This window comes from Rhinolophus ferrumequinum, chromosome 15 (genome assembly GCF_004115265.2).
Source record: "Rhinolophus ferrumequinum isolate MPI-CBG mRhiFer1 chromosome 15, mRhiFer1_v1.p, whole genome shotgun sequence".
Classification (NCBI taxonomy): domain Eukaryota; kingdom Metazoa; phylum Chordata; class Mammalia; order Chiroptera; family Rhinolophidae; genus Rhinolophus; species Rhinolophus ferrumequinum.
Genome location: NC_046298.1, coordinates 32785212 through 32802566, shown reverse-complemented (window position 1 = coordinate 32802566; position 17355 = coordinate 32785212). Strand labels below are relative to the sequence as shown.

Genomic DNA, 17355 nt, shown 5'->3' with positions numbered 1-17355 from the left:
GGCCAGAGGTCTCAGTGTCTCTTCAAGTGGCCCTCTCCACAGGGCTGCTTGAGTGTCACAGCATGGCTGGCTCCCTCAGACTGAGCGTCCCAGAGACCAAGGAGGAGCTGCAGAGCCTTTTATGACTTAGCCGCTTTAGGAGTCCACTCTGTCAGCTCTGCCATGTTCTATTGGTCACACAAACCAGCCTTGACTCAATTTGGGAAGGTGAACACCAAGAGGCCTGGGTCCGGGCAGTCATCTTGGAGGCTGACCACCACAGTGCTGTCCTAGAGAGAGGTCGAAATGAAAAGGGCTCAGAGAAAAGCCATGAAAGGTCAAGGGAGTCAGACTGCTTCATCTGAAAATGACCGAATCACACTGGGATGCGGCTCAGTGTTAAATCATGACAGATCAGCTCATAGTGAGAATACAGAAAGAGCCAAAGTCAGAAATCCATGGATTGAAGCCTCAGTCCTACCACTTCCTCTCCAGGGCTGTGACGTCATGTAACTTCCTCATCAGCAAGCTGGACATGATGTTGGCTTCTGACCTTCCTTCTACATCCATTTGTTGGAAGACCAATGGCATGATGGAAAGAATAGTAAAATACTAAGAGTTATGCTGTCTTTATTAGCTTATTTATTGTAATTAGAATAAGGCCCTTTACAAAAACTACAGCTTTATTGTGATATAATTCACATACCATACATTTCACTGATATGAAGTGTGCAGTTCATTGGTTTTTAGTGTACCATCACCACCAGAGAATAGGAAGGTCCCTGTGACACTTGAGAGGATATTCTTAGACCACAAAGAGAAATACCAGAGGATATGGCCAAAGTTCACTAGGGACCTCCTCCTCCCAGAAGGGCCTAGGACCATGAAGTTCAGGCTGAAAAAGGACTTTGGCGGGCAGAGAGGTCTGGATGTTGGGGCTGAGGAGTCTACAGGGGTTTCAGGAGAATCAGCTTCACTCACGTGAGGTTGGAGTGAAGACTGATGGCCTGTCCAGAGGGGCCTTGGCACCACAGTGAGAACCTGCTTCCTGAATCCTGAACACCCGTTTCACTCGCTCCTGCAGAGGAGGGCTCCTTTATTTTCAAGGCAAGTTGTTTGGGGGTGGGACCGTATGGCTACCTGCAGTCACACTGCCCCTCTATCTGACCCTCCTGGAAGCCTTTCCATCATTGCGTTTGGCTCCAGCCACCCTATTCCACAGCCGGACCTGAAGAGAAAGGGGGATGGGACCCTATAGGCCAGAGCCCCAGCAGTGGAACAAAGGAATGATGGCCACAGGTCCTCAGAGCAGGGGACAGGCTTGGCCCCAAAGGATCGGCCAGGCGCCTCAACAAAGGACACGGGCCACAGGAGGGCATGACTCTCCTGAAAACCCACATCCAGATGCAGGAGACAGGATGCACCTCCAGCAGCAAAGGGAAGAAAGGGCCTGTGAACACCGATTTACTGGATTTACCAAGTTCTGATTTGGACGTGTTTCTCTCTGTCCCTTCCTTGCTCCGTGCAAGACCAATGAGCAGAAGGTATGCTGGCTCACAAGGGAGGGAGTGGTGGTGTCTTCATGGAGTGAGTTAGGGGGCTCCATCATGACCCCAGCCAACAGGGAGTCCCAGCTTCCCTTGGATACGGATCAGGGCGCTGTCTCCTCTGTTGCACGGCTCTGGAGCCAAGTCCAAGCTGTTTCGCCAAAACATTTTCCCCTCTCACCTCCACAGGCCGCAGCCTGGAGAACTCCCACCACCACCTTCTGACCTGACCCTCCATCGGGGGTCAAGAATTCCGTGGCAGACGCCGAAGCCCCGGTTCACAGAATCATTCTCTCATCAGTGGACACGGAGGGCTTTTCAACCTTCTGCTCTTACAAAGAACACAGCTGAGGTTGGAAAGTTGTTCAGAGGGCCTCAATGGCAAGTTCTGTTCTAAGTTCTGTCACTAGTCCAGGTTTGCCGGGCAGCCCTGAGTGCTCCTTCCATCAAGTCACAGGCTTCACAGAGATGCTTCCTCAGGACCACAGTATACTGGCGTGGATCAAGTGAAGAATTCTGTACATCAATGAACTGAAAACGTGGATGGCTCGACAAGGGAAGGCAGCTGGCAACTGGCTGACCGGGGAAACTCAGTGACAGATAAATGTGGATATAAGCCCGTGAGGGAGGGAGTGCACTGATGCGAATGTCTATGTGTGTGTGGACTCACTCTCACACACACACACACACACACACACACACACACACACACACACACACTGCCCAGTTCTGTCCCCTGGGAGGGCTGCCGCTGGGACACCCCAGGAGCAGGGGCGTGAACACCCCCAGGACCCAGAATTCCACTTCTAAATACCATCTTCCTCTACAAGTGACCAGGACTCCTTGGAGAGATGGCCGATCCCAGTCTCGGCAGGGAAATACGAAATGCTCCTGGAATATCTTGATGCACCAGATGGCCAGGAGCCCGGGCGCCGTCAATGCCTCGGAAGCCAGCTTGACGGGGTGCACTGAGAGCAACAGATTACACCCTGTTGAAAAAATTGTAATTCATGAGTTCATACTCAGACAAATAAATAGACAAGTCAGTGAAAGTCTGAGGAAGCATGGAATATTTACGTAATTTTCAAGTACCTTCCTACAAAATACTTATTTATAATAAAGAGGGAAAAAGAAACGTTGGAGGGGCCTGGAAGACGGCATATTAGTTAAATGATCAATGTTCAATGGCTGGTAACGGGACAAATTTAAATTTTAGCCCCTTTCCCATGGGATGCACAGAAGGCACGGCCTCACTGCCTGCCATTCCTGTCCACCTGAACTGTCATCTCCAGAAGGCATCAGACACCCTATAAAACCAGCTGAGTGCAAAGGCCAAGAACGTCAGGACAGATGAGGAACTCACACTGACTAAAGGAGACGGATGTGGGGCGACACCCTGGTACCGAGCACGACACTGCCCAGAGGGACCCTCTGCTCGCCTGCCCGAGTGGGACAGCCTCAGACGGACAGGGCTGCTTTCTGATTCTGACGGCATGCTGAGGCCAGCAGAAGGCCCGTGTGGGGAGGACATACACACCAAGGTGGTGGGCTGGGCGCTCGTGGCTGGCTGCACCCTCCGCTGCATTTCATGCACAGCTGGCAGCACTCGGCAGGGTGCTCCCTTGCCTCTGCATGGAGCTGCTGTCTCATCCACATGTGGTGTGGAGACCACACGTGGTCCCGTCCACACTCCCCGGGGCGTGGAGGCTGACCCGCCACATCCTTGGCTCTGCTCGGCTCCCCGCCGCCTCTCCACGTCGGAGTGGGGCCCTTGAGTGCACACCGCATACTCTGCTGCCCAGGGCGTCACCTCAGAGGAGGGCCCAGGCTGCAGGCACTCGGACGGCATCCCCGGGGGGTGGTCATCACCAAGGGCGCCTCAGGGCCATGGGTCTGAGTAAGACCCCGAGGGACAGGCGTGTCCCTTGCACCCACAGGAGGGCCCTGGCGTGGTCCACCCACTGCCCACTCCTCCAGGGGACATCCAGGGCAAACATCGGGGTGAGAACACCCCTCGGGTCGGGGTGTCCCTCCACAGGCTTCTCCCCTCTGCCCGTTTATGTCACTCCACTGTCACCCCCACATCCCAGCCGAGGGAGGGTGGGCAGCCAGCTGGGCCCCGAGAGCTCCTGGCCTCACTGGGGAAATGGGGGCCTTTCGTGCTTCCCCCCCTTCTTTCCCGACTACGACCCACTCGTCCTGGGTTCTGCCTCCACCTACCACATGACAGTAATACACCCTCCTCAATGTGACAAAAATGTCTCCAGACATTGACCAACGTCCCATGAGGGTAAGAATCGCCCCTGGTCAAGAACCAGGGGGTCCTCCTATGACCCACACTTGTCCCCCCCCCAGGCTCCAGCTCCCTGGCTTATTGGCAAAATGACCACCAGCTGAGCGGGGAGGGGGAACCAGGTGAGTCCCCTGGTCTTGGCTGGAGAGAGAAGCGTAAGAAAGCAAATTTTCTTGGGGACACAGAGGTCCATCTGCATGGTTTGTGATAAACTCCAACGGTGCCCACACACAGGCTTTCCGTGTCAGCAGCCTGAAGCCTGAGTCACTACACCCACCACACTGAGATCATTCTTGAAAATCCCCCAATCACAGACCAGCACAGGCTGGAGGGAGCAAGTAAGAGGGAGCTGCTTGGCTGTGATAAGCCGGGTCCGGGGCTCACAGGGTTCCTGGGGCTGCCCCAGGCCTGTGGCCAGCATGAGGTCCTCACTTAGGTATGCTGGCCCCGGAGGCCGGCAGGGATAGCCTGGGAGTCCACGGAGAGGCCATGACCCATACCCACCCAGCCTGGCCAGGGGCCAAGGGCCCCTGTGTGATCACACCTGGAGGTCCTCACAGAGAGTAGGCCAGCAGCCAGGGCAGCGTGGGAGCAGGGCCTCCCGGCTCACCTCCTCCTGACAGCCTGGCGACTCGAGCAGAGCTGGGGAGGACAGAGTCACATAGAGCTGTCTGAAGGTGGTGTTTCAGCCAGAGCAGCCCTGTGGGCAGGCAAGTGCTGAGTAGGAGTCCCAGCAGTCCTTTTGGGTCCCTTTCCCATGACAGTTGGGGCCAAAAGGGAAGAAGCAGCCTGCCCGGGAGAGGCTAATGCTTGTTCCCCACAACAGTGGCCCCAGCTCTCGGGTTCAGGTCAGCTCAGGGTTTAGGCAGTGGCGGCGCGGCACAGCTGGGGGCCAGAGGGGCTGAGGGACGGCGCACAGGAAACAAGCCGAAAACGAGACTCCTGCCCACATTCCAAGTCTATCTGGTCCTTCTTCACCCACTTCCCGTGATCTTTCTATCTGAGAAATCAGAGAGTTGGTGACCAGAGGAAGGACAAAACCAGGATTTGTGGGGCCTACCGCTTATGCCTTTGGGGGCGGAGGGCAGTCTTTTTCTAGAAAAGCAATACAAAATCACAGATACCAGACTTGCGACATCGGTGAATGCTTAAGTTCGTGCACTGCCAGGCGCCCTGAGGGTGATTTGATGGCCAGATAACCTCGGTCCTGTGATGACTGATTTGGGAAACTGGAATTATTCCGCCCAGAGGAGGCTGTGACACCATCCACAGACATCTCCCCATGTCTCAAGCCAAATCAGCAATATTCCATCTTTACTTGAGATCTGTGCTCTGACTCCCTTCATCATATGCCAATTCTATTTTTTTTAAAGCCCCATAAGACATTATTTTCTTTATATGGGTAGTTTTTAGACTATTCACACATGTACCACTTTCTCTGCTCTTCTTTCCTTCCTGCATCTCAGATTTTCCATCTCGGTTCACTTTCCCTTTGCCAAAAGTATAGTATTTGAAACTTCTTTTAGTGTGTGTCTGCTGGTGGCAAACTTTTGCCCTTTGTGTGTGTGTGTGTGTGTTATTTAAAAACAAAAACCACACGTTTTAATTGAAGAATAACAGAGGTAATTGTACCATCATCGCACTCCTCGCACAGTGAGTGCCCTCAAATTAAGAAACAACGATGCCAGCCACCCCCCACCCCCATTGTTATGGCCTCTTCCTCCTGGGAGGGCTTCAAACACCACGATTCTTCTGTCTGTGTTTGAAATGAGCACAAATGGAATCACACAGTGTCCTTTCTTTCCACACTATGCTTGCGTGACTCGTCGGTGTGACTGCAGAAGCGGCAATCCGTTCATTTCCATGGCTATTTCAGATCCCGTGAAATGAATCAGCCACGAAGATTTGCCTGTTCTGCTAGAGGTGGGTGCCTGACGATTTCCCTTGGGGCTCACAAACAGGTGCCACGGCTGACCTGGCACACGTCTTCTGAAGCACACGTGCCCCCTGAGCCTGGAGGGGCTGCTGCACCATCAGCGTGCGTGCCTTCAGTAGAAGGCACCTCACCGTTTCCCATGGCTTTATCAGTTTGCACACTGCGCTCACCACATAGTAGGCCCAGTATTTCACCTCCCTCAATATCATTAGTCTTTTAAATCTTAGTGATTTTGGAGGCATCTCATGGTGGTTTTGATTTGACCAGTGAGATTGAGCAGCTTTTCAGATATTTAGTGACCACGTGGAGATCTTCTCTTATTATGCATCTGTTCATGTGTTAAAGTCTTTTGCTTTGTTTGGGGAAGGTAGGAGGACCAAAAAAATCATTCATCGTTAGGTAATTCAGGAATAATGAATGAATGACAGTTACAACCCTCGTTGCTGAAAATAATCAGGATGGCTCCTCCATCTCCATTCCCTCTTCCACTGGCTTCCCAGCCGCACCCGTGCTTGGTCCATCTGTACATAGAGTTGTCTGTTTGTATTAACTTACAGGTAATAAAAAACCTTATAACCTTATACTTCCTGGATATAAGTCCTTTATTGACTAAAATAATGGCAAATATCTACCCCACTCTGTGGCTGGATTTTCTGTCCTCTTTTAATGCTGTCTCTGATGAACCAAAGTTTTCAATTGGAATAAACTCCAATTTGTCAGTCTTTTCCTTTATAGTTGGTACTTTTGCACACAGTTTAAGAAACTTTTGCCAGCTCTAAGGTCATGAAGAGATCTCCTTCATTATCTCTCAGAAGTTTTATTGTGTTCCTTTCCCATTTTTCTCCATAACTGATTTTTGTATACGTTGTGAGATGGGAATTAATAATTGTTTCCTTTACGAATTCACTCATTGCTTTTGAGTTTGTTTGTGGATTTCTTTGGATTTTCTTTATAACCACGTCATTGCAAATAATGGCAGTTTCATTTCTGGCTTTTCAAACCTCATACCTTTAAATCTTCTTTTCAGGTGAGGTTCTGCGGTGCAGTGCCAAAACGCAAGTGGTACTGGGCAGCTATGCTTGTCGCGGTCCCACTGGAGGAACAGAGCTTTTGATATTTCAAAATTAAGTAGAATATTTGTTAACATTCTGATCAAGATTTCTTGCTTGATCAGATTAGGGAAGTTCCTTTCCATTCGTAGTTTGTTCAAAGCTCTCTTAATCACGGATGGCTGTTGAGTTGTACAAATGACGTTTCTGCGTTAACTGAGATTATCATACGGTTTACTTCTGTGTTTATGTGATGAATTACATTGACTAATTTCTTGAATATTACACAAAACCTGCATTCCTGAAGCCAACCCAACTTGGCCATAATATATTATCACTCAATATCACTGCATCCAGCTTCTTCATACTTTGCTTAGGATTGTTTAGGATTTTAAAGAGAAATGCTGACCTGTAACTAGCTCTTTCTCTCTCTCTCTCTCTCTCTCTCTCTCTCTCTCTCTCTCTCTCTCTCTCTCTCTCTCTTTGAAACAGACTTATCAGATTTTGGTGACAAGGTTATGCTGCCTCACAAAACAAGATGGGACATGAGCATATTTTGTTGTTGTTGTTGTTCTGTGGAAGAGTTTGTAACAGGCTGTCATTCTTTCCTAAACATTTGAAACACTTAACAGTGAAGTCATCTGAGCCTGGAGTTTTCCTTATGACAAGATTTTAAATTACAGATAAGATTTCTGAAAGATAGGTGCTATGAAGAGTGACAGCAAGATGGCAGTATAGAAGTTTCTGGTGTTCTCCTCCTCTCAGAAACATCAATTTGAACAACTAACTATCCACACATGAAAGTGCCTTCACAAGAGTTTAGGATTCCAGGTGAGAGAGTACAGCACCTGGGTGGAGCCTAGATAAGAAAAGAGGGTAGAAAAGACAGTTTCACGTTACCTCTGTGACCCTTCCTCCAGGCCCAGGCAGCCCAGAACAGAGAGAGACACCTCCTCATGGGGAAGGGAGAGTGAAGTGAGCACTCAACCTCACCATAGATTTCAGTGCCAGCCCACAGGTGCCAGGCCGAACTCTGTGGACCCAAGTACCAGACCTGCCCACCTGCTGACCCAGGCACCAGGCCAGCCTGTCTAAGAACACTACCAAGGTTCCTGAACGGGCTGACTGGTGAAGGACTTTCCCTGCCACAGACCATCTGTGAAAACTGGAAGAAGTGCCTACTTCTTCAAATGCACAGACATCAACACAAGGACACAAGGAAATAATAATGAAATGAGAAATGGTGAGGGAAAAAAAGAGTAATCAAGGAAACATGACAGCACAGAAGGAAAGTAATAAAACTCCAATGACGACCCTAAGAAATACAGACATATGAAGTATCTGAAAAGAATTCAGAATTATCCTTTTAAAGCAACTCAGTAAACTACAAGGAAACACAGATAGACAACTAAACGAAATTAGGAAAACAATGCATGAACAAAAAACCCAAGACATTAACAAACAAACAAACAGAAATCTTAAAGAGTTAAAGAAAACAATGACTAAAATGAAGAATCTGATAGAGAGCTTTAAGAGAAGATTGGATCAAGCAACAGAATTAGTGAACTAGAAGACAGGTCATTTGAATCATCCACTCAGAGGAGCAAGAAGAAAAAAAGAGTGAAGAAAGCCTACATGAATTATGGGATGCCATTGAGAGAGAGAAAAAAATCTACATATTATTGGAGTCCTAGAAGAGAGGGGAAAGGAGCAAAAGCCTTATTTTTAAAAATAATAGTTGAGAACATCCCAAATCTGGGGAGAGATTTAGATATTCAAGTTCATGAAGCTCATAGATTCCCAAATTTCAACTCCAAATGATCTTCGGCAGGACACATTATAATAAAGCTGTCTAAAATCAAAGACAAGGAGAGTTTTAAAAGCTGCAAGAGAAAGAAAAAAATTCCTTACATATAAGGGAGCCTCCAGAAGGCTATAAGTGGATTTCTCAGCAGAAACTAATGGAGGTCAGGAGAGAGTGGGATGATATATTCAAAGTGCTGAAAGAAAAAAGCTGCCAAAAGAACATCCAACAAAGTTGTCCTTCACAAATAAAGGAGATAGACTTTCCCACACAAACACAGGGCTGCATATATTTTTTCGAATTAGCGTTTTGGATTTCTCTGGGTAGATACCTAAGAGTAGAATTGGCTGGGTCATAAGGTAGTTCCATTTCCAGTTTTCTCAGATACCTCCATACTGATTGCCATAGTGGCTGCACCAATCTGCAATCCCAGCAGCTGTGCGCAAGGGATCCCTTTTCTCCACAACCTCGCCAGCACTTGCTGTTTGTTGATTTATTGCTGATAGCCATTCTGACCGGAGTGAGGTGGTATCTCATTGTGTTTTTCATTTGTATTCCTCTAACAATTAGTGAGGTTAAGCATTTTTTCATATGTCTATTGCTCATCTGTGTGTCCTCTTTAGAGAAAAGCCTCATGTCCTCTACCCATTTTTAAATTGGGTTGTTTGTTTTTTTGATGTTGAATTGAATGAGTGTTTTATAAATTTTGGATATTAACCCCTTATCAGATGTATCATTGACAAATATCTTCTCCCATTCAGTAGGCTCCCTTTTTATTTTATTGATGGTTTCCTCTGCTGTGAAAAAACTTTTTAGTTTGATGTAATCCCATATGTTTATTTTTTTCTTTTACTTCCCTTGCCCAAGGGGATATACCAGTAAAAATATTACTCAAGGTAATGTCTGCAAATGCCTTCCTATGTTTCCTTCTAGGAGTTTTATGGCTTCAGATCTTACATTTAAGTCTTTAATCCATTTTGAATTTACCATTTGCAACGATATGAATGGACCTAGAGGGTATTATGCTAAGTGAAATAAATCAGACGGAGAAAGACAAATACCACATGATTTCACTTATGTGTGGAATCTAAAGAATAGAATAAATGAGCAAACTGAACAGAAATAGTCTGAGATACAGAGAAAAAACTGATGGTTGCTAGTTGGGAGTGGGGTAGACATGAGGGAGGTGGTGAGGGGATTAGAAAGCACAAATTGGTAGTCACAATACTGCCACAGGATTATGAAAGACAGTTTGGGCAATACAATCAGTAATGTTGTAAAGATTTTGTAGGGTGTCAGATGGGCACTTGTCTTATTAGGGAGACCACTTCAGGGACGGTGTAGATGCCTGACCACTAAAGCAGAAGCTGAATAATACTGAATGTCAACTATAATTATATATATAACTATATATACATACATATATACATACATATATGTGTGTGTATATATATATATATATATATATGCACACACACACACACACACACACACACATATATATTCACGGGATATGGAGGACAGCATAGGGAATAGAGTCAATGGAAATGTAAGAGCTAAATACAATGTCAGAAGATTATCACTTTGTAAGGGGGATAAATGTCTGTCTATTACGTTTTTTGTACACCTGAAACAAACAAAAGGCTTTCCCAAACAAATAAAAGCTGAGGGAGTTCATCACCTGTCTTACAAGAAATGCTAAAGGAGTTCTTTAAGCTGAAATAAAAAGATGCTAACTAGTAACATGAAAATATAAAATACACTGGAAAAGGTAAGTATACAGTCAAACCCAGAATACTCTAATATGGTGGTGTGTTAATCACTTACCTCTAGTATAAAAATTTAAGGACGAAAGTATTAAAAAAGAACTACAGCTGCAATAATTTGTTAATGGATACACAACATAAAAAGGTGTGAATTGTGACATCAAAAACAAAACTGGGGGGAAGGTAGTAAAAGTGCTGGGTTTTTGTATGCGATCAAAGTTATCATCTTTAAAAAGACTGTTATATCTGTAAGATGTTTTATGTAAGCCTCCTGGTAGCCACAAAACAAAAGCCTACAGAAGATATACAAAGGACAAAGAAAAGGGAACCAAAGCATACCACTACAGAAAACCATCAATTCACAATGGAAGACAGCAAAAGAGGAAGAAAGGAACAAAGAAACAATAAAACAGTCAAAAACAATTAATAATATGGTATTATTACATCACTACCTATCAATAATTACTTTAAATGTAAGTGGATTAAAAATCTCCAAATGGAAAAAAGCATCAAGTGGCTGAATGGATAAAAAGAACAAGACTCAATTATATGCTGTCTAAAAAGAGACTCACTTCAGCTTTAGGGTACACGTCGTCTCAAAGGGAAGGATGGAAAAGATTTTCAATGCAAATGGTAAACTAAAACCAGCAGGGGTAACTATACTTACATAAAAAATATACTTTACTAACAATTGTCACCCCAATAAACTTTAATTTAAAGAAAAAAACAAAAAAACCCTGCATATATATATTATATATATATGCACTATATATATAATATACATGTGCACTTTAAGAAAAAACTGTAACGAGACAAAGGTCATTATATAATGATAAAGGGGTCAATTCATCCAAGATGATATATCAATTGTAAATGTATATACAGCACATGGTGCTGAGTTTTGAAAAGATAAACACAATTGACAAACCTTTAACTAGACTAAGAAAAAAAGAGAGACAACTCAAAGAAAATCAGAAATGAAAGAGAAGACATGAATTATAACGAATACCACAGAAACACAAAAGAATCATAAGAGATAACAATGAACAAACACACACATTAACCAACTGGATGACCTAGAAGAAATGGATGGTCATTTCATTAAGTCTTATTTGTAGAAATAAGACTTAATTAAGAAGATACAGAAAATCTGAAGAGACCATTAAGGAGTAAGGAAATTAAACAGTAATCAAAAACTTCCCAACACAGAGAAGCCCAAGACCAGATGGCTTTACTGGTGAATTCTACCAAACACTTAAAGAATTAATGCCAAGCTTTCTCACACTCTTCCACCAATTGAAGAGGAGGGAACACTCCCAAATTCGTTTTATATGACTAGCATTACCCTGACACCAGAGCCAGATGCAGACACTACAGGAAAACTACACAACACTCCTGATGAATATAGATGTAAAAATTCTCAATAAAATACTAGCAAACCGAAATCAACAGCACGTTAAAAGTACCATACACCATGGCCAAGTGGGATTTATCTCTGGGACACAAAGATGGTTCAACATGTGCAAATCAATAAATGTGATACACCAGAATAATATAATGAAAGATAAAAATCATGTGATCATTTCAATAGATGCTGAAAAAGCATTTGATAAAATACGACATCCTTTCTTGACAAAACTCAACAAACAGGGTATAACAGGAACATACGTCAACATAAAAAGGCCATATATGACAAGCTCACAGTGAACATCATACTAAACAGTGAAATGCTGAAAGCTTTCTCTCTAATGTCAGGAACAAGACAACGGTGCCCACTCTCGCCACTTCTATTCAACACAGTACTGGAAATCCTAGCCAGAGCAATGAGGCAAGGACAAGAAAAGGTATACAGTTCAGGAAGGAAGAAGTTAAACTCTCTGTCTGTAAACGATGTGATCTTATATAGAGAAAATCCTAAAGACTCCACCAAAAAACTGTTAGTATTAATAAACAAATTCAGTATGGTTGCAAGATACAAAACTAACATACAAAACTCCGTTGCATTTCTACACACTAACAACAAACTATCTGAAAAAGAAAGAAAACAATCTCATTTACAACAGCATCAAAAACAATAAAATACTTAGGAATACATTTAACCAAGGACGTGAAAGATTTGCACACTGAAAACTATAAGACACTGATGAAAGAAATTAAAGACATAATAAATAGAAAGACATCCCATGTTCATAGATTGAAAGAATTTTGTTAAAATGTCCATACTACCCAAAGCCTCTGTAGATTCAATGGCGTTTTTCATAGAAATAAAAAAAAAATCCTAAATCTGGATGGAACCACAAAAAGACCCCAAATAGCCAAAGCAATCTTAAGAAAGAAGAATAATGCTGGAGGCATCACAAGTCCTGATTTCAAACTATATTACACAGCCACAGTAATCAAAACAGTATGGTACTGGCATAAAAACAGTACATAAAACAATGAAACAAAACCTAGAGCCCAGAAATAAACCCATAAATATGTAAAATAATATTTGACAAAGAATATTCAGTGGGAAAAGGACAGTCTCTTCAACAGATAGGTGCTGGAAAAATGGGATATTCACATGCAAAAGAATAAAACTGACCTCCTATCTTATACCATGCACAAAAATTACCTTGAAATGGATTAAAGACATAAATGTGAGAACTGAAATCATAAAACTCCTAGAGGAAAACATAGAGAAAAAGCACCTTGACACTTGTCTTGGTCATAATTTTTTTGGATATCACACTCCATGCACTAGCACAAAAGCAAAAATAATCAAATGAGACTACATTAAAATAAAAAGGTTGTGCAAAACAAAAGAAATAATCAACAAAGTGAAAATGCAACCGGCAGAATGGGAGAAAACATTTGCAAGCTATACATCTCATAATGGATTAATATCCTAAATAAAACAGGAACTCATACAACTCTACAGCAAAACAAACAACCAACCCAATTAAAAAGTGAGCAGAGAAACTGAACATTTTTCCAAAGACAAACATATGGCCAACATGAAAAGATGCTCAACATCACTATTTATGGAAATGCAAATCAAAACCACAATGAGATACCACCTCAAACCTGTTAGAATGGCTACTATCAAAAAGACAAAAGACAGTAAGTGCTGGCAGACAAGTGGAGTAAAAGGGAACCCTTGTACCCTGTTGGTGGGACTATAAATTGGTGCAGCCACAGTGGAAAACAGTCTGGATGTTCCTCAAAAAGTTAAAAATTGAACTACCATATGATCCAGTAGCCCCACTCTAGGAATATATCCAAAGAAAATATAAATTTTTCCCTAAGAACAACGTTTTATGTATTCCAGAAGTTTTGATGTCAATTTGTCATATTTAATTGTCAATTAAAAATACTTTCCTATTTTGATTCTTTATTTGACCTTCTTTATGGTCTAGCCTGTGGTCAACTTTCATAAAGTTCCAAAGAGCACATGGGAAGAATGTGTGCTCCATGACTGCTGGATGCAGTGTTCTACACGGCGCCTGGGTCAGGTTCCTGAATCACAGCGGAAATAACCCACACCTTACTGACTTTTTATATACTGTTTCTTAAACGTTTGTCATAGATATTGAATTTCATGTCTTAAAATTGTACAGTCTCGTGATCCATTTTTTACAGGGTAATAAGAGGGGCCTTTAAAACAACTCGGCTCCTTTCCTACCCATCCCAACTTTACAGAGTAATGTTTTCCAGTATTTTCTTGTTTTTGACAATTTCAGTGTGAGACAGAGCACTGAGACATATCTGTGTGGTTATTGTTCTATTTGTTCACCACTCCTTCTTGCTCGTCTTCCGGAATCCATGTTGTTTCTCTTGAAGAAAATTCCTTACAATTTCCTTTTTTTGAAGAATTACCTGCAGAATTATCCTCATTTTTGTTTATAAATGGTTTTTGAAAGGTCACCCAATTCTTTACTGTTAAATAACTTCGAGCTATAATTTATCTACCAAAAATTTCACCCTTTGAAGTGTGCAATTCAATGAGTTTTAGTCAATTTAGAGTTGTGCCAACCACAATTCCAAAACATTTTTGTCACCTCAAAAAAGCCCCATGCCCCATTTCTCCCTCCCCCCACCCCCTGGCAATCACTAATCTGCTTTCTGTCTCTGTGGGTTTGCCTATTCGGAACATTTCATACACATAGGATCATACACTATGGGGCCTGTTGTGTCTGGCTTCTTTCGCTCAGAATGTTTTTAAGATTCATCCATGTGGTAGCCTGTGTCACAGCTTCCGTGCTTTTTATGGCTGAGTAATACTCCATTGTGTGGATGGACCACATTTTGTTTATCCATTCATCCACTGACAGACACTTGGTTCTTTCCCATTTGGGGCCATTGTGAATAGTGCTGCTGTGAACATTCACATACAAGTTTATATATGAACATAGGGCTTCGATTCTCTTGGGTGGACTCGTACAGCTAGGAGTGGAACTGCTGGGTCAAATGGCGACTGTCACCAGCATTCTTGAACAACAGTTTTACGAAAGACCCAGTTCTGTGTAGAGAATGTTGTCCTCTCAATGCCTCATTGGTACTCTACCCTGTTTCTGACATCCTGTGGTTGCTGACAAGTCTGCTCTGATTCCTGCACCCCACTGTAGGCGGTCTGTCCTTTCTCTCTGGCTGTTTTCAGAATTATCTGTGTCATTAATGGTCTGTGTGTGTCCAGGCATGGATTTATTTTTATTTACTTGGGATCTGTTCTGCCTCCCGAATCCTTTAAATGTTATCTTTCTTCTTTTCTCTCCACTCTCTCCTCCTGGGATTCCAGACACGTTAATTAAACCTTCTCCTTCTAGCCTTATGACTGGTTCTTTAGCCCACTTCCACCTCCTGGGGAATGGCCTCCAGGTGACTGTGAGGGAATCCCTGAGTCCTCAGCTCCCAGCGCCCATCCCCGGAGCATGGACGGAGGCACGGAACGTAGACATGCTGTCTCCCTGGAGGGAGCTGTTCTGCCCACCTTACCTTCACCCCTCAACATTACCCGCGTTGACTACCCAGCCCAGGAACCCCCCAAGGGTGAAGAGGAAGAGGCATGGCTTTTTGGCATGGCAACTTGGAATGCTTCCCACAAAAAGTGTTGAGCAGGCATAGTCTAAGCCAGGGAACACAGTTTTGTTGTGGGAATTTCACAAATCTCACTCCCGTAACTGCCAAACGGTGTGACAGAAGCAGGCCCCACACGCTGGTCACGTGTAATGCAAACCACCTCTGTGCTTATGTTTGGAAATGTTTTCACTGCCTTTCTTTTTTTAACTTTAGACCATGCGGCAGGTTCTTTTGGACACGACTTTCTCTAAGGAGCCCTGGAGCTGCGACTTTCTGGAGTTGACAGCACAGGTTATTGGTGGGAGTTCCTACAATACTGAAGCCGGCTCACACTGTATCGGGGTGCCTGTGTCCGAGAGGCACTCTGCCTCTGGGGGAGCTGACACACAAGGCCCTGTTGTGTGGGACTGACAGAAACAGCCATGCCCCTTCCTTTGCAAGGACCCCAGAAGTGCTGCCAGCACAGCTGAAAGGGCCCGCTGGGTGACCTCAGAGCATCCACCAGGAGTGGGGCGGGCCTCGGTAAACCATCTCTGAAGAGGAGATAGCATCAAAGCTGCTGTGGTCATAAATACATTTTATTTCATTAGAAATGCTTAATTACAGTGTTGAGAGCATTTCCCCCTAGAAAAGTAGGTAAGCAATATTTCCATCAAAATCAGTTGTCTTTGCAAATACCTATTTTCATTACACTGAACAGAGCACACAGCAAAAGGCTTCTGCTACTCCATTTTTTTCAATTTTCTTTTTTGTTATAAACACCATAGCAAATTAAAAAAAGCTGTTTAAACAGAGAAAAATATTGTAGTTCTTGATTTTCTGCGTGTACTTAACGCAATCCACACTGTGCTTCCCCACTCTTTCTCTAGACACCAACAGTGTGACTCAAACGAACGGGGTCTTCTGGCAGGGGCAGCGGCTGTTGTTAACGTCTGTGTTACTGGGACACTTTCTCCTGTGGACGAGGCTTTCGGATGCACTTTAACAGAATGTGTGGGGTCACCTCCGTGCAAAGCCATGGGGCCAGGGCGCGTGTAGAACTGGGTGGTTGGCTGGAGCCCGCGCTGAGCGCGGTGACGGCTCCATCTCAGGTCCTGTCGCAGTCAGGCAGCCTGTCCTGCATCACTGGATCTGAATGGCTCCGTGCTCAAGCTGCATTTCGGACTGCAGGGTGGGCTGCAGGGTCTCAGCCGTCTGCAAGAGGGGAGAGAGGAGGGCTTTTCTATAAAAGGACCCGCCACTCACCAGTCACAAAACACCAATGGTTTCCATGCATGGAGCAAACACACACAGCAGAGCTGCCAGGGGTTGGGTCCCAGCTTCACCCCTGCCTCGAGCAATGACTCTCCCAGATCCTGAGCTACTCACGCAGCAGCTCTGACGAGTCCAGGGCGCAGGCCCTCCTCATGGAGCCTTCCGCCCACCCTCCCACACATGCCACAGGGCTCCTTGAAGCCTGTGCTGCTGATTTCCCACTCCTACCCCTGCTTATCACTGGGGAACATTCTCGCAGTAGTTAACATAATATAGTAGTTAAGTAATATATTACTTAGTTAATATATTACAGTACTTAAGCTAATATGTTTCTCTAGAACTTCAGTTACCATTTTGCCTTTTCTTATAAAACCTGATCCAATGTTCCAAAAAACATTTAGGGGCAGCTACCTTCCTCCCCTTAAAGACGTAAGTTCAAATTAATGAGTTACAGATATTAAGGACTTTAAATGCATATTCACAGTTTTAAGTTAAAGGGAAAAATACAATCATAGAATAAGTCACCAATCATCCAGAATTGGCCCCCAAATGGCGATTTGGGTTTATTTTAGGATCCCCTACGCCATCCATCAAAGGCGGTGTCACAAAGACTAGACCCTCAGAGGTGGGCTTCCCAGCTTCCCTAGCAGGGAATTTAGCTGGAGGGGC

The 17355-nt window shown here is 44.3% G+C and overlaps 1 protein-coding gene across 8 annotated transcripts in view; it reads right to left on the bottom strand.

Moving 5' to 3' along the window:
• Positions 1-625: 625 nt before the first annotated feature.
• The window catches only part of BANP (BTG3 associated nuclear protein), a 133905-nt gene continuing 117175 nt past the window's right edge, over positions 626-17355 (bottom strand). For 7 of the 8 annotated variants that reach the window (XM_033128960.1, XM_033128961.1, XM_033128958.1 and 4 more), the window contains one exon: positions 15976-16626. In XM_033128960.1, coding sequence (XP_032984851.1) covers positions 16555-16626 — 72 coding nt within the window. In that variant the 3' untranslated portion in view covers positions 15976-16554. Of the gene's footprint in view, positions 2516-15975; positions 16627-17355 lie in introns of those variants that run through there. The other variant, XM_033128964.1, reaches the window with a different exon arrangement.